This window comes from Mus musculus, chromosome 11 (assembly GCF_000001635.26).
Source record: "Mus musculus strain C57BL/6J chromosome 11, GRCm38.p6 C57BL/6J".
Taxonomy (NCBI): Eukaryota; Metazoa; Chordata; class Mammalia; order Rodentia; family Muridae; genus Mus; species Mus musculus.
In genome coordinates this window covers 115,160,430-115,182,200 of record NC_000077.6, presented here as the reverse complement: position 1 = coordinate 115,182,200, position 21,771 = coordinate 115,160,430, and the positions used below count along the sequence as shown (strand labels likewise).

Sequence of the window (21,771 nt, the reverse complement as noted above, 5' to 3'; positions counted from 1 at the left end):
TCTACTCCAGACCTTAGCCAGGAGTTCTGGTCTAGCTTAGAGTCAAAGGTCCCCCAAGGTTTCTCCACCCAGCAGGTGAGATAGGGAGGGGTTCCTCCAAGCCCTGAAGGGCAGTACTTAGGCCTGTTACACCAGCCTGGGGACCTCCACCTGGGGTCAAAGGGTTCTTAGAAGTGTGGGTGGATGAGGGAGGCCAGAGCTGGCCGAGCAGGCAGGCACAGGATGACAGGTACTGTGATAAAGGCTCCGGATGGGCTCTTGTAAGGAATCCAGACCTTAATGCTAAGATGGCCAGATAGTCACTGGCCCTTCTCCCAACCCAGAGCTCCAGGGCTTCTCAGCCAGTTCCTCTTTACTTGTTCCTTCAGACCAGCGACCTGGTTTCGGGTGGTCTTCCTGTAGAATAGGTGAACGGGAAGTGGCCTGGGCCACACTCCCTTTTTCTTGAACACCGGTCCTAGGACCTCCTGGCCCTGCAGCCTGGGCCCTCAAAAGCCTCTTGACAGAGAGGCAGTCTATTTCCCTTTGCAAAGTCCCTCCTATCCCACCTTGCCACACAATGTGTCCGGAGGCTAAGTGGTCTACTCTTCTGTGCTGGATCAGTCAGGCCATTGGGAGACACAGGTGTCTGGGGCAGGCTCAGATCACTGAAAATCTACACCCTTGGGGGATGAGAGGGAGAATAGAGGGTGAATACACAGGGCGGGGATGGGGAGAGTCAAGTCCTCAAATCCCGGACGCAGCTTTGCACTAAGATTCCACTTGTCGTGTCCAAGAACTCTCCTGTCACCCTCCTCTTCCCAGAGTCCCTATAAGCATCCCTACCGTTCCACACCCCAGGGCGCACTGACTCGCAGACTCGGGCCTAGTGGACCCCAGAGTCATTCAAGCCTGTGGTGGCCGGATCCCTAGATGGGTGTCCAGGAGCGCATCCTGCCTCTGCCTGGGAAGTCATTACCCACACTACCCGCCGCGTGCGAGGCTGGAAAGCAAAGAGACAAAGGAGGACACAGAGGCTTGAGCGCTTTGAAGGAACCAGTGAATTTCTGAAGGCATTTCCTTACAGTGGTGGCACCTGGCTCAGGGCGGGCAGCCTGGGGAAAGCCTGGCTGCCCAGGTCTCTCAGGGTGAGAGTAGAAATAACATTTTAAGGATGAGGCCATTGCCATGCCCTGGGTACAACGACCAGGAAAATCACAAGAATCATGAAAACGAGAACTCTAAAATCTCAATACTACACTCTTTAAAAAAAAAAATCAAATGAACCCAAGATGCCAAGCCAAAGCTCCGAGGACCTGGGCACCCTGTCCATTGTGCACAGTGGCTGTGGCTGCTGTAGACAGTCCCTGGTCAACCTTGGACTTGGTCATCACACGTAGTTGAGGGAAGACTTCTTGTCTGGTCCAAAGGTCCTTGTTTAGTGCGGGTTCCAGTGATGCTCTAGGCAGACTGGTGAGGGGACACTTTGGTAGGAAGAAGCCCTCAGGGAAGTGTAGGGAGACAGGACAAACATTCTCCTTCCCTAAGGTGAGGGAAGAACAGGATTCTAGAAAAATCAGATTTGTCAGGAAGTGGGGTGGGTGCTGATGCTGATCTGAATGTTGATTGGTGGGCACCTGGGGAGAAGGGAAGGGGAGCTAGGTAGGGTGGGCAGCCCCACCCTCTAGCACAAGCCCACGGAGGTGGGATGCTCAGAGGTTGCTGAAGAGTTCATTTTTCTTGCTCCAGTCCATCTGCGGGGCCCTCTTGCTACTGCGCTTCTGGTGGGCCCTCTCTTTAGCCACAGCCAAGGAGATGTTGAGGTCCAAGATGGGGTCAGAGGAGGAGGAGGAGGTAGATGAGGGCTCTGTGGAAACTTGTCTCTTGGGGCTGTCTTGGGAATTTAGCTGTAAAGAAGAGGAAGGAGTCAAATTGTCCACCCGAGGGATCCCCAGTCCTTGGCATCAGAGAAGTGGATTAGATCCCTTGGAGCAATGGCCAGGGTAGTCAGGTCACAAGAACAAACTGCACCTCAGCACATGACCTCAAGGGCAGGCTAGTGTGCCAGGAACCAGAGTATCCTGGAAATGGCTTCCCGTAACCAACCCCCATGGGGCCAGCCTACCTCCTCACTGGTATCGCTGGAGGCAGATCTTGCCAGGGCTGGCCTGGGGCTCTCTGAAGCTGGCTCCACCAGGGCTTCACGGCTGCTCTCCTGGCACAGAGAGGAGAAAATATGTGTTGGCAGGGAATGGGAAAGGAAACTCCCGAGGAGAGAAGGGTCCTCGCTCAGGCCTTGGCCATCCATCCAGATTCCAGATTTACACTACTGCATTCCTAAAAGGATTGGGGCAGCCTGGTTCCATCCATCACCTAGGCAGGGGCGGAGAACTGCTGCCCGCTCATCCTCCCCAGCACTCCTGAGCACTGACTCACTTGGACCAGTGACCCAGGAGGGGCTTCCTGGAGCACAGGGCTACCTGGGTCCTTCCTCTCTGTTTGGTGTGAAGAACATCTATGATCCCTTAACTCCAAAGTAGCCAACCAGGGTCTTTGAGAGAGAAGATAGATCGGGTGTTCTAGAACATGGATGGGGCGGCAGCAGGCTGGGATCATGGCTGGATTCTTGCCTCCACCAGGTCTCCTGATGAGGAGCCTTTCAGCAGATCCTGCCCACTCCCGGCTCCATGGTCTGATTCTGAGACAGCCCATGCCTGAGTAGAGGTTTTGGCTGGGGTGTTGAGCCTGGCACTCAGCCCCTTCCTGGGTCCTTCCACGGCCTCGGCTGGCTCCCAGCCTCACCCCCTTCCCCTCTGCCCGAGGAGGAGGGGTTGGAAGTAGTAGGACCAGCAGCCAGACACTGAGGTTCTGTTCTTAGGGGAAAGAATGGCCTCTTCTGTATGGTGGGAGTTGGAGGCGGGGGCTGCAGAGGGGCCCCAGGCTAGCCTTTCCCAAGTGACAGCTTTGCCCCCTGACAGGGGCTGGGGTACTCTGGCAGGCCTAAGGCTCGAAACTCAGGAAGAATTTGGAACTGGTCCCCGATGTGTGAGCCTAAGCCAGTCTCTCATCTGTGCCACCACTTGCCCTGTCCCTACAGAGATGTGGGGGTAGTGGGTTAGGGGACCCCTTACCTTCTGTATCTCTCCATTGCTGAAGGGCTCAGGCAAGGGGCCTAGATGAGGGAGAGAGCAAAGGTCAGCTCAGAAAGTTTGCAGGAGGAGAACAGAGGAGGTTGGACTCCAGACTTCATACCGGAGGCCAGTGGCTACAACTTTTTTGGCTGCAACCCAGTGCGTGTACATTTGACATTTTGATGACCCAGTACACAGAAAGACTTGTTTGATAATTTCAGAAAACAAGACACCCCCACCTCCATAACACTACCATGCAATACCTTACTTGCAACTAAAACTTATTTTTAATATATCTCAGTTGGCAAATGGGGAACTTTTCTGGAGAGGATCGGGAAGGATCATACTTGAGGAGTGCTACTTGATGCAGACTGGCAATCTGTGGTGGACAAGATGGGTTCCATGAGGACCAAATACACAACCTCACACCCCCATACACCAAGCAAGTGACCGACCACTGAGCTATCTTTCTCGTCCTAGCTTGACATATGACCCAGAATATCAAGTTGCCAAGCTTGCTAGAGAGTTAAGATGGGATGGGGTTCTAGGGTGGCCAGTCAAAACCAGGTGCCCCTATGGCCAGAGAGATGGGTGGGTAGATACTTGCCACCAAGCCCGATGACCCGAGTTGGATCCCCGAGACTCAGATGGCAGATGGGGAGAACCGAGGCCTGTAAAGCTGTCCTCTGATCTCCCACGTATACAGCTGGGCCTAGGTATTCACATATCCCAAGGGTTGCTGCTATGACAGCGGATTTGGGGCCACACCTCAGATTATATAGTTGGCACCTGCTGCCCTGGAGAGAGAACAATGCCAACTATCTGCCACCTGGAAATGAGGGGACAAGAAGGTTCAAGGACAGTGTCGTGGATGGAGTTAGGAGAGGCCAGTGGTAAAGAAAGCCAGGCCTGGAGTTGCCTCCCGTTCGGCCTGTGAAGGCAGGCAGTGCTCCACGCTCAGAGACTAGGAAGGATGGGCAGGGTGCTTCTGTATACTTTGGTTATATGGCATGTGAATCTTTCCCCTTGACAGGACTGGCCACGCTACCCCTCCCCTTGGGGAACTGAGTAATGTGGACCCTGACCTGCTACAGCTCGGATCCTCCGGAAGGCCCCGCCCACTGCTAAGTCCAGAAAGGTTTCACTTTCAGGGTAGCACAGATCTTCCTCCAAAGGGAAAAGGTCTGGACTCAGGAGTAAGGGGTGCTCGGCCCCTCCTGCCTTCTCATTTTGGCTTGGCTTAGACAGGAGGAGGTGCCAGGCTTGGCAAGATGAGGGTGGGGGAGGGCAGGGGCTCAGGGACTGAAGGGGGACCCACTGCTCTCTAGAGCCAGCAAGCCTGAGTTTCCAAGGTAACTTGACAGAAAGAGGGGAGGGGAGTGCTGGGCCCCTGTCACTGGACTCTGATCTTCCCAGCAGAGGCTGGAGGCGGCCCAGGAGTTAACTCTTTCTTCTCAGAGGAATAGCTTCAGAACCCACTGGACTAGGGAGGGACTCGAGCCATGCCTTGATTCTGATAGAAACCCCACCCTCTCCTTCATGCCATTTAACTGCGGTTAACCTGCCACCTCCAGACACTCCTGGGCCACCGCTGCTACTCCTGCCTACCAACCCATGGCTGCTGGGAGGGAGAAAGAACAATGGGGAAACTATCCCCCATCTCTGGCCAGGCCGTAGGCTCCGGCCACACCCCTGGCTTGACTGTGAACTCACCATCCAGGTGCTCCTGGGATGGGATCACTTTGCACTTCTTGAAGAACTCATCTGTTTCCTTGTCTACCACCAGCAGCTTGGCCTCATCACCTCCACCCTTGATGGCGGACACCACGTCCCCGTGCTGCTTGCCCTCCATGCAGACACCATTGACCTGCGAGGAGGCAGGGCAGAGACAGGATGCTGGGGAGAGCGGGCAGAGGGAACCCCACCTGAGAACACTGCCTTCCCTCACGTGCCTCCAGTGATTCTCGCACAGTCGGCTGGGAAGCAGGACAAATGGGAAAAGCCAAAGAAAATACCCAGAGGAGACTACACAAACACAGCTGTGAGCGAGGAGAGGCCTGGGAGCCTGGGCTGAGCTCGCCTCCGACCTCCCGCTCTGGGCCTTGGTTTTCTCACGTGTAAAGTGAGAAGTCTTGGAAGGCTGATCTGTGGCTCTAAGGTTCTCAGACTGTGATTCTGGGAGCAGCCCAAGCCTTTAGTTCACATTTCCTCTCAGAGCACAGCCGAACAACGGGGTGTCTCGAAGCTGAGCTCAGGAGAGGGGTTTTAACCTCGCCTCACACCAGGTATCAGGAAGGCTGCTAGGGAAGCCCGTGGCATTTGTCTGGATTCTGGCTGGTAAATCCTGTGCATTGAGTGTATACTTGGTACACTAGAACCCGAGATGGGAAAAGCAGCCAGCCAGCCAGCCAGCCTGTCCATGCGCCCACTTGCTACTCCAGCTTCCCCTCCCTCTCCTCCTAGCATCTCTGTGCTGGCCATTTCCCATGGGCTAACCAAGCCACATATGGTGTAAGGCTGTCCCCTAACACCAAAGATTAGGAAGGTAGAGCCTAGCGAACACTGTACAGGACATCACCTCCACAATTCGGTCCTGGGCCCGGAGTCCAGACGCCTCCGCCGGTGAGTCTGGGTCCACTGCTCGGATGAACTGGCCTGGCTTAGACTTGTCGCTGTGCAGGTTGAAGCCATAGCCATTGGGGCCTTTCTTCATGGTGCAGAGCCGGGGCCGGAGCTCGCGCTGTGGGGATGTAGGAAGTGCCCATGTCATTCCATATTATCCCAACCCTGTCTTCTCTGCTACCCCTGCCCAACTCTACCTCCCCACCTAGAAGGATTTGGAACGATCCAATGGTGACCGGAGACTCGAAAGCAATACAAGAGAATCTGGTCCAGGGTTCAGAAGATGTGCACCGAAGCAGACTGCGCAGCTCTGGACAAGCGGCTGTCCCTGCCGAGGCTAGTTTGCCTCTCTGTCATTCTATTACATGTTTTGGTCTTACTTGGGTGGAACCCTGCCCCACCCAAGGCTCATCTGGGCCTCCTAGGCCTGGCTGGATACTTGAGGCTCACGAGTGGGCACCTGGCCCATGTATCTGGTCTCTGCTGTGAAGGCAAGGATAGCTGTTTTACTGAAAGCAGACAGCTTGTTTACAGTAAAGCCTTTCTTCTCTTGTGGGCCCACTTCCTGACCCCAGTGAACCAGACGGCCCAGCCAAATGTGAGACTGATAACCTGAAACCCTGTAGGTGTTGGGGTGAAGGGACCTGGGGTGGATGGGACCATCCTCAGGAGCTCTGTATCCAGCCCAGGACATAGGGAGCAACAGAACAGGGGTGGGGGGAGGCAGGATGGGTGGGGTGCCACTCACTAATCCCCAAGGACTCATATGGGGAGGAGGTCATGAAAAGCGGGGGCAGGGCCAACGTCATAAAAAACTGTGGCCCGGAAAGCAGAGTTTGTCACTTTTCATTTAAAAGTATTTCGTGTGGGAAAGAGAGCACACATACACCACAATCCACAACATTTGGGGGCCCGAGGACAACTTAAAGAGTTGGTTCTCTTGACACCATGCGGGGGGGGGGGGGGGGGTCCTGGTCAGGCTGTGAGACTCAGTAGTGTGTGCCTTGACCCACCTCCCAAAGGACACAAACAGCTAGCTGTCTTTTGTGCACTCAGCTGGGAACAACTTTTAACGTTTTTCATTCTCTTCAGCGGCGGCTCAGCTCCGTGCCATAGCTTTGATGATGCTCACAGGCACACTGATTGACAGGTGGACTCTTGATGCTCACACTGATTGACAGATGGCCAGAATCAGGGTGCGAGCCTGTAGAAGCTGGAGCCAAAGCACTACTCTGACCCTAGCTCCAAGTCCTGGCAGCCTGTTGGGACACTGGCTGGCTGGCTAATCCTAGGTTGCCACCTACCCCATGGGGCTTCCTGACTAGCCTGTGGCTTGGGGCGCATCATTTCCCTTCCTGAGCCTCCCGGTCTTCCTTTTTAGAAGGTGCTTATTGCTATCTGCCTACCCTCAGTAGGTGGCTGCCTTTGAGGCACAATGACATAATGACACAGTATAAAGGGACACTAGGGAGCTCCCAGTCGCTCGGGCAGACCTGGATGTAGCCATTGTCCTCACTAAGTCCCTCTGCATACCAACACTTTGCTATTGTCCCTGCTCCTGGGGAACAGTCTCGTAACCCTGAGATGCTGGGTGGGGAGGGTAGTGTACTAGGCTGCTCAGAAGCCCAAATCCTTAGGTGGGGGGTACAAAAGGCAAGGGAGGGTGGGAGAGAAGGCCAGAGAGACTGTTCATCCAGTTAAGGTGTTTGCTGCTGCCAAGACCACCTAAGTTTCATCTCCAGAGCCCGCGTGACAGAGAGATGACTCCCACAGGTTGTCCTCTGACCATGGCACTCTGCAACCTACACACACACACAGACACACACCCACCACACAGACACACACACACAGACACACGCAGACACACACGCAGACACACACATGCAGACACACACACACACACGCAGACACACACACACACACACACACACACACACACGCAGACACACACCACACACACACACACACACACACATACGCAGACACACACAGAGTAAAATTTAAAGGTGGAAGAAGGATGCTTGGGCGGCACTGTGGACCTGTTTCAGGATGTTGGATGGGTTTGTGGAGGCAGAAGTTGATACTTGGGATTTTCCCCAGTGGCTATTTACCACTCACCCCAAACAGCAAAGACAACCAAATGGGCAGCCAAGAGAAGGCAGCCACAGGAGGCCCCTCCTCACCCTGCTGGGACCTAGCCCCTCCTGCGGCCCTCCCAGCGCCAGGGAGTTCTGAGTGAGGACTCGCTTCCTTCCAGCTAATCCCCCATATGGAGCTGCCATCGGGCCCTCCCCCAGGCTGCCTAGGTTAGCTGAAACAGGTCTGACCAGTTGTTACCACCAGGACAGGCTCAACTTTCTGCCTCAGCCACACACCTCCTGTGGCCCTCAGTCTGTGGAATCTCAGTTTGCCTCAGGTTCCTCCCCACCCTCCCCCTAGGGTTCCCTTACCCGGGACATCCCACAGCAGTCTCACTGGGGAGCTGCCTGCCTTACTCCCACCACATCAGTTTGTCTGTCCTTAAGCTTTGGGTCCAGAGCCAGGCAGCCCATCTGGAGGGAAGCCTAGTGACAGACAGACAGTGGAGGCTCCCTTCACATTGACCGGGTGTCTGGGAGCTCACGAAACCAAACCACAGGCTTCCTTCCGGGGGCTCCACACCTCTTTCAGTCAAAACCCCAGCCCGAGTGGAAGGATAAAGCCTGGCCCGGTGACGGGGCTGTGAGCAAGCCCAGGCTGGCACTGTGGCTAGAACCAGGCTGAGGGCTCAGAAGAGGTGACTCCCGAGTCGGCAGGGCTGGGCTAGATTGCCTTGTTATGACCACCTTCCGGGTTTCAAGTGTGTGCTCTGGGTTTTTCCCAGTGCTCCTCAGCAAGTGTCACCTCAGTGTCCCTTTTTCTAGTGACGCCTACCGTCAGAATTCAAAGGTCCACTTTGCATCCTTTTAGCAACAGGAGGACCAGGAAGACTGGGAGGATCCTGCCTAAGGGGATAGGACATTTTCTATTAACTCCCTCTGCGAGGCTCCCGGCTGATTCGGGGGGGGGGGGGGGGGGGGCAGGGCAGGGTGGGTAGTATTACCCAGAAAGCCCCACTCCACCTAGCACTCATAGACTTTCAGTACTAATGGGTCCCTTTCAGAATTCTCCAGACCAGTCCCTAACCTGTGGGTCTCTCTTGGGGGAGTTGAACAACCCTTTGGCAGGGGTCATATGACATAACCAGCACACCTACGTAGCATACTCATGACTCATAACAGTGGCAGCATTACAGTTACAAAGTCGCAAGAAACATGTTCTGGCTGGGGTCACCACAACATGGGGAGCTGGGTTAAAGGGTCTCGGCATTAGGAAGGTTGAGAACCACCACTCTAGAGGGTCTCTTCCTTCGCAAGCAGGGGAGGGAGAGTGTTTTCAACTTCCAGAGAAACTAGCCTGTCCTCTTCCAGTCCCCAGGAGCTGTCACTCATTGTGGCTGCTGAGTCAGCCCATCCCAGCTTGGGTGGAGCTTGGAGGTCCCCTGGGGACAGGCCCCTAGTTCCCAGGCCTAGAGCCAAGTAGAAATGGGGGAAGGGCAAGGTATCTGAGCTTGGGCTCTGCCTCTGGGAAAAGGGATAAAGGGGGAAAACTCCACAGTGTCCCAGGCTTGGTGTGTGTGTCCTGCACTTGTGCCAACTCGAGGGCTCCATAGCGTGGGACATGGGAGAGGGACACCTTCATGGGGACATGAGGTCAGAGGCTGTGTAAACCTTCACAGGAACTTCCAAGCTGGAAGTGAAAATCAGGACTGGTTCAGGAGACTGGAGACAAGGAGGCAAGAGCCCCAGGCAACGGTGGCAGAGGGTGGTGTCATTCCTTGACTGGAATGGTCAAGGCTGGACTGACTGAACCTCTCTTTCAGCTTTCCAGAGGACCAGGAGCACGGTCTCCAAAGCCTCCTCAAGGGCCCCTTCTCAGTTCCCAGGCTGCCCCTTGACCCTCTGACCCAGGGTCTTAACCCCACCCTGAGTGGCCACACCATCATCTCCACCCACGCTCTGCTCTGCCAGGGAGAGAGAGGATGGGGGCACGGAATTCAATAGTCACCACCGTGGCCACCTGGAAGGCTGGGGAAAGCCGATACCCGAATCCCAGTGCTGTCTCTGGGGAGCGGGCCCAAGGCTACTCCCCACTCCCCTTCGAGGGAGGGCTACTAGATTGTACTACTAGGGGGACCAAAGCCCCTTTGGGCCCAGCCCCCTCCTGGGCTGATGCCCTGGTGATGGGCTCAGGAGAAACAACCCAGGCAGTTTTTACCACTTCCCAGAGCTGCACCAAGCCCCAGTAGGGGGGGATGGTCACCGAGGGTAGGGAGACCACCCGGGCGGCCAGGAGACACTTTCTAAGGCTGTCCTTAGAAAGCTCAGTCCTTCTTTATGAAAATATATCTAGTGCCCTGCTGGTCCATACAGAGGAAGGAGTCCCAGATAGAGAAGGGGGAGAGAGGGAGGCAGGGAGGAGAAACCCCGGAGGGAAGGGGCTGGGGACATTTCTGCTTAGTTGTGGAAGACAGTTATTTTGTTTTCCCCCTGTGGACTCAGGCTTGATTCTGCCTAGGCTTGCCACATAATGCCTGGAATGCTATCCCTCCGGCAGGCTGGGGAATGGCCAGGGGCCTGGAACACTTCAGCCACTGTAGACTAAAAGTGTCATCTGCTTACTTCAGATGGCATCATCTGGAGTTCCCTGTAGGACCCTTCCTCTTTCATCTCCACAGGCCAAGTAATGTCTGCAAAAGAAGGATGCTACCTACCCCCTCGTCCTTGATCTTGCAGCTTCTTGGGATCAGAATGGGTCTGGTCCCAATTGCTAGTGTGTGTGTATGTGTGTGTGTGTGTACACGTGTGAGAGTTGGTTGGCCCTTGGAGGAGCCAGGTAGAAGGAGGAACCAGGAAAGCTAAAGTGGGTGCTGCTTCAGAGACACTGATACTCCTGAGACAGAGGCCCCGAGCCAGGTCCTCACTCTGACTAGTCCCTCAGTGTCTCCTCAGTGCTGGCCAGAGACTTAAGGTGAAGCAGAGTTCCGCTCAGTTCTCTCCCAGGCTGGGGAGGCCTGAGACAGAGCAGGCTGGTACCTGGGCTGCTGCCTGGCTGGACCCCATCCAAGGCTGGCCGCCAGGTGCCTTCCTGCCGGCCCTGCAGGCAAGTCCGTCGTTACCAACCCCCAAGCCTTCTCCCAGAAGTTGCCGATTTATGGGCTGTCCCAAGAGACTAAGCAAGGACATTCAAGGAGCTCATTGTGAAGCAGGGGCTGGCTTGCTACTGAAGAAACAAATAACAGCTACCGCTTACTGACTGTTTAGCATGTCCTAGGCACTAGGCTGGGGCCATAGGTATTTGTTCTCATATGAACCCCAATTGTGATCCTGTAAGGGAGATAGATATGCCCACATTTCACAGAGGAGAAAGCCAGGTTTAAAGAGTGAATTGCTCCACTATATACAGTTGATAAGAGGAGGGGCCAGGACTTGAACTCAGAACTGAAGAAGCACTAGTGTATACCAGCCATGGGGAATTAAAAAAAAAAAAAAAACACCCAGGCACGGTATCCATGGCAGGCAGACCTCAGTGAGCAGGAGGCCAGCCTGGTCTACACAGTGAGTTTCACCCCTCCCCTCAAGAGATAGTCACATTGTAATCAAAATATTACCATTTCAATGTACGGATTTGCTTAAAAATCTGAAATAGTGTGGGGGGTGCATATCTTTAATCCCAGGGCTTGGAAAGGAGAGACAGGTGAATCTCTGAGTTTAAGGCCAGCCTAGTCTACAAAATAAGTTCCAGGAGACAGCCAGGGCTCTACACCAGAGAAATCCTGTCTCAAAAAATCAAACCAAACCAAAGCAAATACCCCCCTCCCCTAAAAGTTTCTCTCTCTCCCCATCCCCACCCCAGACAAGGTTTCTTGGTATATCCCTGGCTGTCCTGGAACTTGCTTTGTAGACCAGGCTGGCCTCCAACTCAAAGATCCATCTGCCTCTGCCTCTACCTCCTGCGTGCTGGAGTTAAAGATGTTTGCCTCCACTGCCTGGGTAGTTTACCTTTTTTGTATTTTTGCAGGCTGAGTATTCCTAATCTGAAAATCCAAAGTACAACTTGACCCAAAAATCGGATTCTTTTTCCCAGGCAGGGTCTCCTGTAACCCAGGTTGGCCCGGCCACAGACTCATTACAGATGAAAGAATGACCTTCCACCTATAGTTCCAAGAAGACCAGGCCCAGTTTTATGTGCCACTGTGCACAGAACAAAGGGCATCATGCCCGCTAGGCAGGCACTCTATCGACAGAACTATGTTCCTAGTCCCCAAATCTGAAAATTTTTTGGCATGATATCACAGATGGAAAATTCCATACTAGGAAGCTTTGGTTCCTAAACAAAATGTGATTACCACCAGGCGTATAAGACACAGGTGGGGCTGGAGAGATGGCTCCGTGGTTAAGAGCACAGCACTGGCTGCTCTTCCAGAGGTCCTGAGTTCAAATCCCAGCAACCACATGGTGGCTCACAACCATCTGTAATGAGATCTGATGCCCTCTTCTGGTGTGTCTGAAGACAGTGGCAATGTACTCACATAGATGAAATAAATAAATAATTCTTTAAAAAAAAAAAAAAAAGACACAAGAGTGAATTTTGTGTATAGACTGGGGTCTTGCCCCTATATCTTAGGTTTGGGAAAAATTTTCCAAAGTTGGCAAACACCCAAAGTTCTGAACACTTCTAGTTCCAAGAATGATAGGTGAAGGGTATCAACCTGAGCCAGTTCTCACGTTCAGAGTACTTCCGCTTGGACACCTCATGTGGCCAGTGGCTGAAACCAGACAGCCCAACTATGCTCTGCTCTGTGAAGCTGCTATGGGCCTTGGGCCCGTGACCTAACACATACACAGAGAGGCTGCTTTTGTCTGTGATGGGAGTGAGATCTGAAGCTGGCCAATGTTCTCCACATGTTACCTACCATGCCGCCTTTAGAAGCTGTCTGACCCCAGGGAATCTACAGTGTCCTTGTTTAGGATACAAGGACTGAGAGACATTGCCATGGCTGGAGATATAAAAAAGGTTAGGTTGTTCTACCTGGAAGGAAAGAAAGGCTCAGGCAACCTTCAAGGCCAGCCTCCTGGAATCTCTGTGCTTTCAGAGGCTGGGGGTTCGGGGAGGGATGGCACAACTAGCAAGGGAAGGTAGGGTTGGGAGGAGTGGACCCCACCCATGAAAGGATAGGAACTACTTCTTCTGGGCTGAGCTACTTACTAGGAGGTATCCATACTTTGCTGAAAGATAGCATGCCTAAAAGCTTTGGCTCCAACAAGAATTTCTTTTTTGTTTTTGTGGGATTTTTTTTTTCTTTTTTCTGAGACAGGGTTTCTCTGTGTAGCCCTGGCTGTCCTGGAACTCACTCCATAGACCAGGCTGGCCTCAAACTCAAAAATCCACCTGCCTCTGCCTCCTGAGTGCTGGGATTAAAGGCGTGCGCCACCACTGCCCGGCCCAACAAGAATTTCTTATCCCAACTCTGGGGGGAAGCTGGGTCAAGCAGCCCGAACTGCCAATTTTGTATGTCTGTGTTGTTGGGATGTGAACCTGTAGCCTTACGTAAGCTCCACAGATTATCACTGTGCACAAAGAAGCCTGTGAGTTTTGCCTCTGTGATGATCCTCATGTGGTCCAGATTTATCTGAAGAGCTGGTTCTGAAGCTCGACCCAACTGTGTGGCCAAAGAGAGGTACAGACACAATGGAGTGATGACTGGGGAGCCAAGACACCTTGCTTGCTAGTGGAGAACCATCTTAACAGCTATTTCCACCCCGTAAGAGACCTACTTGTGATGGTAGTCACATGCATTAAATAAGTTTCCTTTCCAAATAGGTCCGCTCTACCTTAGGGGCAGGCTAGGACCGTATGATCAGCCACTATAGTCCATTTTCCTCACTCAGAGAAGAGTCACAGCTCCAGCAGATTTTGACACTGCTCCTTGGCCTTCTGAGGTCTCAGCGTCCTCCCACTTTCCCAGAGGCTCCAGATGGGGAAGTCTGAGGTTTCCAGAGAAAGCCCCGTTCTGTCTCGGAAACAATCACTCCAGACAAACTGGCCGAGGTGAACTGAGAAGCAGGGGCTCTGTCATTTAACCCGTAGAGAACATGATCCCCAATATGGCACAACCTATCCATTTCTCTTTCTTTTTGTGGGGCAGGGTCTCACTGTGTGGCACTGGCTGGCCCCAAACTCACAGAGATCCACCTGTCTCCGCTTCCCTGAGTACCAGGATTAAAAGTGTGCATCACCACACTGGGCCTTGACCTGTCTGTTTCAAATCCAAGTAACCAGCAGCTTCCTTCCAAAGTAGGCCCTTCTGAAGTTCCACCGTAGCCAAAGTAAACCTGTCAGCTGCCTGCGGAGGAGTCAGCTGCCTGTCAGTCGGCTCACTCACTGTACCCACCTACCTAATCTTGCTGCCTGGGGTAGCTATACTACCTTTGCCTCTAGACCAGGGTCAAAGCTGGGAGGAACCCAGATGAACCTGGGTGCTCTCACACTCATGCCTGGCATCTTATCCATCTGCCTAAGAGCCCTGCAGGCTGGGGACTGGTACCCTGCCTCGCTGCACCGGAGCTAAGGTTTGCAGGCACTGAGGAACTTCCTGCGTTTCAGAGCCAGGAAGCTGCAGAGCGGAGACTCTCCAGGCTACTGTGCCTGACCCTAAAGCCTACACTTTTGGCCTCCCTGTCAGCAAGGAGTAGGTTGATTCTATCTGGAATTCCATCTCTGGGTGGACTGGTTGCATAAACAAGCCCAGGTGTGCTGGTCGGGGATGAACTGGGATAAAGGTCCTTTATAGCTACTATATATTCACTCATTAATTCAAATACCATTTATTGAACACCTCCCTAGAGTAGGTTCAGAGCTGAGTTGGTAACAGCGATTGGAATAACCCAAGGCTGTGCCCCGGGGCTTCCCATGTAGTAGAGGCCATCAGCACAGTGTGTACAGGGCCACAGGGATACGCAGCTTGCCTGAGGGGATTTGAATCTTTGCTGTGGCCGAGAGTAAGAGGGTGGGTAGCAAATTTGTGGAGGTCTGTGGCACTACATAGAACTATTATTGTTCTTATTAAATTTTGATGCAGAATCCCACTCTGTCCCCAGTCTCTGGCTTGAACTGGCAATCCTCCTGCCTTTACCTCCCATGTGCTGGGTTTATAGGCCTGAGCCACCACACCCAGCTCATCACATAAACACTAAACAACAGTGATCTTTGAGCGCTTCTGAGGGCTGGGCTTGGCCAGCTGTACCTGCCGAGGTAGGGAGAAATCATCACTGTGAACTATTTATTACTTCAAATGCCAACAATCAACATTTACTGAGCACTTACTTAGTGCCAGGTATTGAGTGACTTACACACACATCCTTATGTAATCCTAATAACCTCATGAGGTCACCACCATCATCCCCAACTTACACAATAGGAAACAGAGGCTTAGGGAGATGAAGAAACTGGGCTCCAGGAAGGCCAGCCAGGACAGCTGAGCTGGCTCAGGAGGGCTGCCCAGGGCCCACTTTGGACAAGCTCAAGGATTTAGGCCTTGTTCCATGTCTGGCACTGAGCAGGGAAAAACAATAAGAAGGCAGGTGAAGGGCTGGCGAGATAGCATAGATGACAAAGCTCTTGCTTGCAAGCATGAGGACCTGAGTTCAATCCCCAGACCAACCCCTTCACCAAAAACAAAAAAACAACCAACCAAACAAACAACAATAAAACAAACAAACAAAAACAAAAAGACACCCCACAGAGGAGTTTTAGGTTTATAATCCTAGCCCTGGGAAAGTGGAGGCAGGAGAATCTCTAAGGCTTACTGCCCAACCAGCTTAGCCGGATTTGTAAATTCCAGCCTGGTGCACCTTTACTTCCAGCACTCAGGAGGTAGAGGCAGAAGGCTCTTCTGTGAGTTCAAGACCAGCCTGATCTACATAATTTCAAGCCAGCCCAAGGTGGCATAGTGAGCTCTGGTCTCAAAACAAACCCACTACCCCTACAAAGCTCAAAGTCCCAGGTCTTAGTGAGGGATACTGTTTTTAGGAACAAGGTGGAGGCTCAAGATGACAGAGCATGCCCGTGACCCCAGCATTTGGGATGCAAAGGCAAGAGAACTTCTGTGAGTTGAGGACAACCTGGTCTACAGAGCAGCCAGAGGGCCACAATCAAACCCTGTTTCAGAGAAGAAACCTCTGTCTACCTCCTGGGCCTCAGCGGGCTCCCAGGGATGGCCACCAGTGTTCCAGGCTCCTGTCATCACCAGCCTTGCTTCCTCCTGGCCCACCATGACCAGCCAGTCTCTACAACAGCCTTCTCCTGCTCACACCTTTGAGATTAACAGAGCAGTTCCCACTCCGCAAACAAATACAGGCTGAACTGTCAGATCTCAGCTGGGTGCCTCATATTTAGAGGAAAGGGATTCCTTGGTGTTTGTTGGCACATTTTGCAATATTGGATGGGGTGTGGGAAAATGTTGCAGGCAAGGCCTCATATCATATGGCGACTCTATAGTAGAGAGAGACACTTAGGGGAACAAAGCTGAAGGGACTGGGGTTTTCATGGGCAACAGTGAACTAACGGGCCACAAGTGCTCCTTATTGTTTCCGTAACTACTGAGAAGACAGGCCACGCTGCCACTGCTCCTGTTTTAGAGATGGGGAAAATCAAATTCTGAAAATGATTGGCATGCCCCATGATGGTTCTAGACTCTCCTGGCCTGAGGGAGGATCTACACAAATTTAGGTGTCCCACTACCACCTAGGGATGCTGATTCTTTGTCCTCTCAGGAAGACAGATCTGCCAGCAGGCAGCCACAGACTTTTTAGATACAAAACATTCTGATACAGAGCCTTCCGCAGCAGCCTCGCCACTGCCCTCCAGCACCCAACAGTACAACCAGAGAGTGCAACTTGGTGTGTATGTGGAGTGAGGGGAGGCTGCTGGCTATCTGTGCTGGTGCTAAAGTCCAAAGGAAAGAATGGGAGGCGGGGGCGGGAGCGGAGGGGGTGGTGGTGGAAGGGTGGGGATGGGGGTGGGGGATGAATGGTGAATCAATGGACAGGGCACAAAGTTCAAATTGGGTTTGTGCCTAAGAGCAGAGGTCACCTGTTCCAACTTGCTGCCAGGGGCTCTACTACTGCTTACCGATGCCAATTTGGCACTGGCAGGAAGTGGGAACTTGGTGGCCCTGGCATTCCCAGAGTCAAACTCTGGCAGAACCGGGCTTCTGGTGACCTCACTTCCACCAAACCAGTTGGTACTCTCAGGCTCCGCCTTCAACCTTACGGGGCTGAACAGTGCCCTTTCCCTGTGGAGGGAGGATCTTCCTGGCTCCATGGATACCGCTGATCTACATGTGGCGGCGGTATCGATCAGGAAGAGAGAGCCAGTGCGTACTGAAGGGACCCTGCTCCCAGGGTCTGAGCCCTGAACCTGGCCTCCTTCCCTCCTTGTTTTCTAAGGGACAGGGAGGCTCTCAGCACAACTCCTGTTTTGCCAACTGCCCCTCCAGCAGCTGATCCAAACTGGGGTTGTTTGGGGGAAATACCAACCACTGGCAAAACCCAACCAGCCGGCTTACAATCGCTGGACAGAGAAGAGGAGACACCAGGGCGGGACCACCTGCGAGGGTCGGCTCTGCAGGACGCTGCCTGGCCTGTTCCTGCTCCCTCCCCCACCCATCTTTCTCCTTTTCCTCCTCTTCTAAGGTCCTCCCACCAGGCTCCCAGATACCAGCTAGCGAGCGCTTACTCCTCACATTCCAGAGGACCATAAATCCTCCGGGGTGGCAGAGCCACCACCCCCAAGACGCTTCTGCACCTCCTCCCGGCACCCCACCCCCACCCCTAGCTCCGAGACGTTGAGACTTCCTCTCTTTCTTAGAAGTCACTTTAGTCTTGAGAAGGATGAAGTCCAACCGGTGTGAGTTAATGATGCACAAACTAGAGGACCCAGGATGTGGGTAGGGCTGAAGGGGTCCTCCCAGGGACCCTTAGTTATTCAGCCTTTAAGCCACTTTGAGCTACCATCCACAGGGACTGAAGAGAAGAGAGTAGAAAGAGGGAGGGAGGGAGGGAGATGCGGGGGGTGGTGGGGAGAGCTCTTAGCTTAGCTGTAGGCAAGGATAACCCAGGAATGAGTCCGGGTTGTGGGGCGGAATCCAAGGAATGGGAGCAGAGAAGGGGACTGGGTTTCTTTGCGCCGTCTTCGCAAAGTTCAAGCAGTCAGGAGATGCAGGCGGCAAAGGAGCTCCGCTCCCCAGCCAGCCCGGACAGGGCGGTGGGGTCGCTGGTCGCACTCCGAAGCTCGCCTTAGAAACTGCGAAGGCTCCGGGACAGAGGGCAGAAGCCGTTTCCTCCTCGCTGCTCGAGTTTCAGAAAGTGCTTGGAAGTCCGGGGTGCCCGAGTCTCTCTAGAATCCTAGTCCTACACCAAGCCCAACCCGCACTTACCAAGTGGCTCTTTTCGGCCTCATTCTGGTCCCCAGCCTCATGAGTGTCGGCGGCCGCTGGAGGCTCGGCTTGTTCGGACTTCTCCTGGGGGCGCAGCAGCTCTTCCCGGATCGAGACGCCCAGCTTCTTGAGACGCTCGTCGGTCTCCGGGTCGACCACCAGCAGGCGCACGGCGTTCAGCGCTGCGCGGATGCGGCTCACCACCTGCTGATGCGTCTCCTTCTCCACATTCTCACCGTTCACCTCCACCAATCGGTCTCCAGCCAACAACCCCGACTTCTCGGCCGGCGAGCCAGGTTCTACCAGACGGATAAACTGGCCCACCTTGCCCTTCTCCCCGTGCAGGTGGAAGCCGTAGCCATTTGGACCCTTCTCCAGGCAGCAGAGCCGGGGCAGAGGCTCCCCGGCCGCTGCGTCCGCGCTCATCTTGTTCTGCGAAGGCTCAGCGCGGGTGCCGTCGGAGGCCGGGGACTCACGACCTTTCTCCCCGAGCCGCAGAGCTCGAGTTGGGAGCTGAGCACCGCACGGGGCACAGGGAACAGGTGTCCCGGGAACCGCGGTTGCGAACGCACAGGAAGGGAGCCGGCCAATCCCCGCCCTGCGCGGCGTCTGAGCGTTCCAGAACCCGCCCCAGCTCCTAAACCCGAGGGCGGGGCCGCGCGGTGGGTGTGGATCACAGTAGACCAATCAGAAATCACGAACCGGGCTCTTGCGCCAGGGTGAACAAATCTAACCAATCAGGAGAGTGGGGCGTGGCCTGCACTCGGCGCGGCACCCCGCAGCGGGAGAAGAAAAGAGAGCCCAGGAAGTGGAAGTGTTTGTTACCAAGTGCGGAGTTGGGCTGATCGGGCGGGGCCGAGGCCGGGGCTGGGGCGGGGTTCCAGGTACTGAGCCCAGAGGCCCCACGGGCTCCGCTCTGGTTTCCACGTTGTGGAGGGGGATTTAGAAGAGCTAGTCTCTGGGTAAAGGATTCTCAACGCTTTAACCGCCTTGAGCCAAAGCCTGTTGCATAGCTTGGCCCGAGAGAGGGGAGCGACAGTTGCTGGGGAAACCACCCCATGCTCCCCCACACTCACTCCTCCCCCTCCCCAGAGCCAACTTAAGAACCGGACGGATGTCTTCTGTAACACAGTAACACTGTAACAGGGTAACTGTAACAGAATAACTCCGGAGTAGAGTTGTTTAAATAACAAAGTTTCTTCTTGTGGAGCCGCCCCTCTATCCCTGGACATGCATATAGACAGAGGTTTGGGCTCTGATCCCTTCTAGAAACTTGTAGGGCTTGGTAGAGACTGAGGCTCCTTGCAGCCCACCTGGAAGACAGGCTGTCTGAGAACAGATAAATGAATAATAAATAAAGGGCTTAGTTTTGGCAGTAGCCTTTAGCCACGGAGAGAGGGCGGGTGAGACAGCTAGGTAGTCAATCTCAGGATTCACTTCAGAGGGAATGGAAGACTGGCTTTGTTCAACAGAAAAATGACTTGGATTGTGAGATAAGCATTCCAGCTCCCTCTTGCCAGCGCAGATGTGGCCACAGAGGCTGGGGGTGGGGGAGGGTAGTCAGTTAAGGGTAAGTTGAACCTATGAGGACGCCAATGGGTGAAGATGGAATGATTCGGACATTGGGTAACAGTTTCCCACAACGTGCCACGTAACAAACTCTCTAACACGATCCTCCTTCTGGGAATAAACAGAGGGGGAAAAACCGGTCAGAGTATATTTTCCAAAATACTGCAATTTAATTCTGGAAAAACAGAAATGCCAGAGGCCCAGAGCTATGTATGTGACTAGAGCTCCAGCAATCAGCTCAGAGCCCCAGAAGAGAACCCGGAGCCCAGGCTCCTCCCTGATCTTCCTATGAGAGGTCACAGAGAGTTTCCTTATCAACCCAAGTTTAGAGTGCTGACTTTGCTCTGGGAGCAAGATTTCTGCCTTGAAAGCAAATATAGTAACCTCAGATATGTGTAATGCATACTTTCTTGGAGCCTCACTCGCTGCCCAACCTATATAGATGTAGTAAAGCTTCCTTTGGTCATGGATCTGCACACCTCCGAGTGTCCTTCCTTCTAAGGGTCAGATCAGAGCTTTGGGAGACACATGGCCTTGGGCCTACAGGGCTTGTTGCCCCTCTCCGTACCCCAGACTTGCTCATACTTCCTTGTTTTGTGCACATAGCATCAGCCCGCCCCCAAATCGACAACTTCCCACCCTCTCAACCCGATTTAGCGGAAGAGGAAAAGATAAAACCATTTTGCCCTAGTATTGGTCTGAAGTTAAAGAGAGAGAGGGAGAGAGAGAGAGAGCGAGCAAGCTGGGGCTTAGTGGGAAAAACTGGCCTATGGCTTTGTTCAGTTCTGCCTCCCACCCATTCCAGGAGCCAACAAGTTCTTTATCTGGCTCTGACCTCTGCCTTAAATATCCGTGGTGCTGTACACCTTGTCTCGGGATTGGGAGGGAGGGGAAGTTTTTTCCAGACTCTGACCTCTGGTTGTCTAGGAACCCAGGTGGAAAGTTGACAAGAGAGGTTCCATGGGAGAGCGGGGCATCCCCTGGGATGTGAGGTCCAGAGATCAGGAAGGAGTGTTTTCAGGTGCCCCACTGCTCGTGTGTGCTGAAGAAAAAGCCCGTGCACGCTTCCAGAAGGAGGGTTGGGAAAGCCAGAGGTAGCCAAGCAGACTCAGTACCTAGTAATTGCTATTCCTCTTAGGACAATCTCCATGTTTATCTTGCCCAAGGCTTTGGGCTAGCTCCCTGCATGAGGGCCCTTATTATCTTTCTGGGAGCTGGGAGAGGAGAAGTCTGGGGTCTCCTTCACCCCCTTAGTGAGGATTGGTGATGGGGTCACAACCAGCTCCCACACCCTAGCAGTGCTTTGGCGCCCCCTGGTGCTATGCTGGTGCAGTAACACTCTTGCTAGGAGAGAGGCCCAGCCTTTTAGAACTTAGTCCCAGAAAGCAAAGGACCACCGAGTCCCGACCTATTTTGGTTTTGGGGGGCATACGGGTACCTTTTGTGTTATTAGTTTATGTATATTAAGATAAAGTATGAGTATTTAATCCTTCCCATGATGCAGGGAAGCTAAAGAACCTAGGGTAATGGCTACTCCCTTGGCAGGGGCTGCCCACTGAGCCCCCAGCTTCTCCTAGTTGGTGTGGCAGTTGGAGTACTGCATCCCCAAGGGTCTCTGGGCCTCCTCTTAGCCCCTAGGGGGTCACACAAAGGAGCAGCAGCTGGAGCGCTTCTTCTGGGACTCCACATAGTCTCGGATCTGGAAGCTGGGCTCATCAGGCTGCCTCCCTGCACGGTATTTCAGTTCCCTGGAATAGGAAGAATGATGGGACTGGGAGTGTAGAGCCTGACATTCCCCTCCCCCACCACTGGCTTTCCAGATCGTCCTCCGTCCCACCTCAGGCTCCCCTTTCCTGCTCAGCTCTTACTTGGCAATTGCCAGAAAGGCCAACTCCACGTTCATGCCAGTCTTGGCACTGGTCTCCATGAAAGGAACACCATATTCCTGCCCAG

At 53.7% G+C, this 21,771-nt stretch overlaps 2 protein-coding genes across 7 annotated transcripts in view; both read right to left on the bottom strand.

The window, feature by feature from the left end:
• Positions 1-1,022: 1,022 nt before the first annotated feature.
• Positions 1,023-18,860, bottom strand: Slc9a3r1 (solute carrier family 9 (sodium/hydrogen exchanger), member 3 regulator 1). The gene is made up of 6 exons (NM_012030.2): positions 18,250-18,860; positions 5,689-5,850; positions 4,824-4,977; positions 3,111-3,151; positions 2,105-2,194; positions 1,023-1,886 (listed from the first exon to the last, which is right to left on the bottom strand). Exons 1-6 carry the CDS (start codon positions 18,673-18,675, stop codon positions 1,692-1,694), a joined length of 1,068 nt encoding a protein of 355 aa, NP_036160.1. The 5' UTR covers positions 18,676-18,860; the 3' UTR covers positions 1,023-1,691.
• Positions 18,861-19,427: 567 nt separating this feature from the next.
• The window catches only part of Rab37 (RAB37, member RAS oncogene family), a 71,443-nt gene continuing 69,099 nt past the window's right edge, over positions 19,428-21,771 (bottom strand). For 2 of the 6 annotated variants that reach the window (NM_001163753.1, NM_021411.4), the window contains exons 8-9: positions 21,687-21,763; positions 19,961-21,566 (exon numbers count right to left, since the gene is read on the bottom strand). In NM_001163753.1, coding sequence (NP_001157225.1) covers positions 21,461-21,566; positions 21,687-21,763 — 183 coding nt within the window. In that variant the 3' untranslated portion in view covers positions 19,961-21,460. Of the gene's footprint in view, positions 21,567-21,686; positions 21,764-21,771 lie in introns of those variants that run through there. The other 4 variants (XR_388502.4, XR_003949483.1, XM_006533856.4 and 1 more) reach the window with 3 other exon arrangements.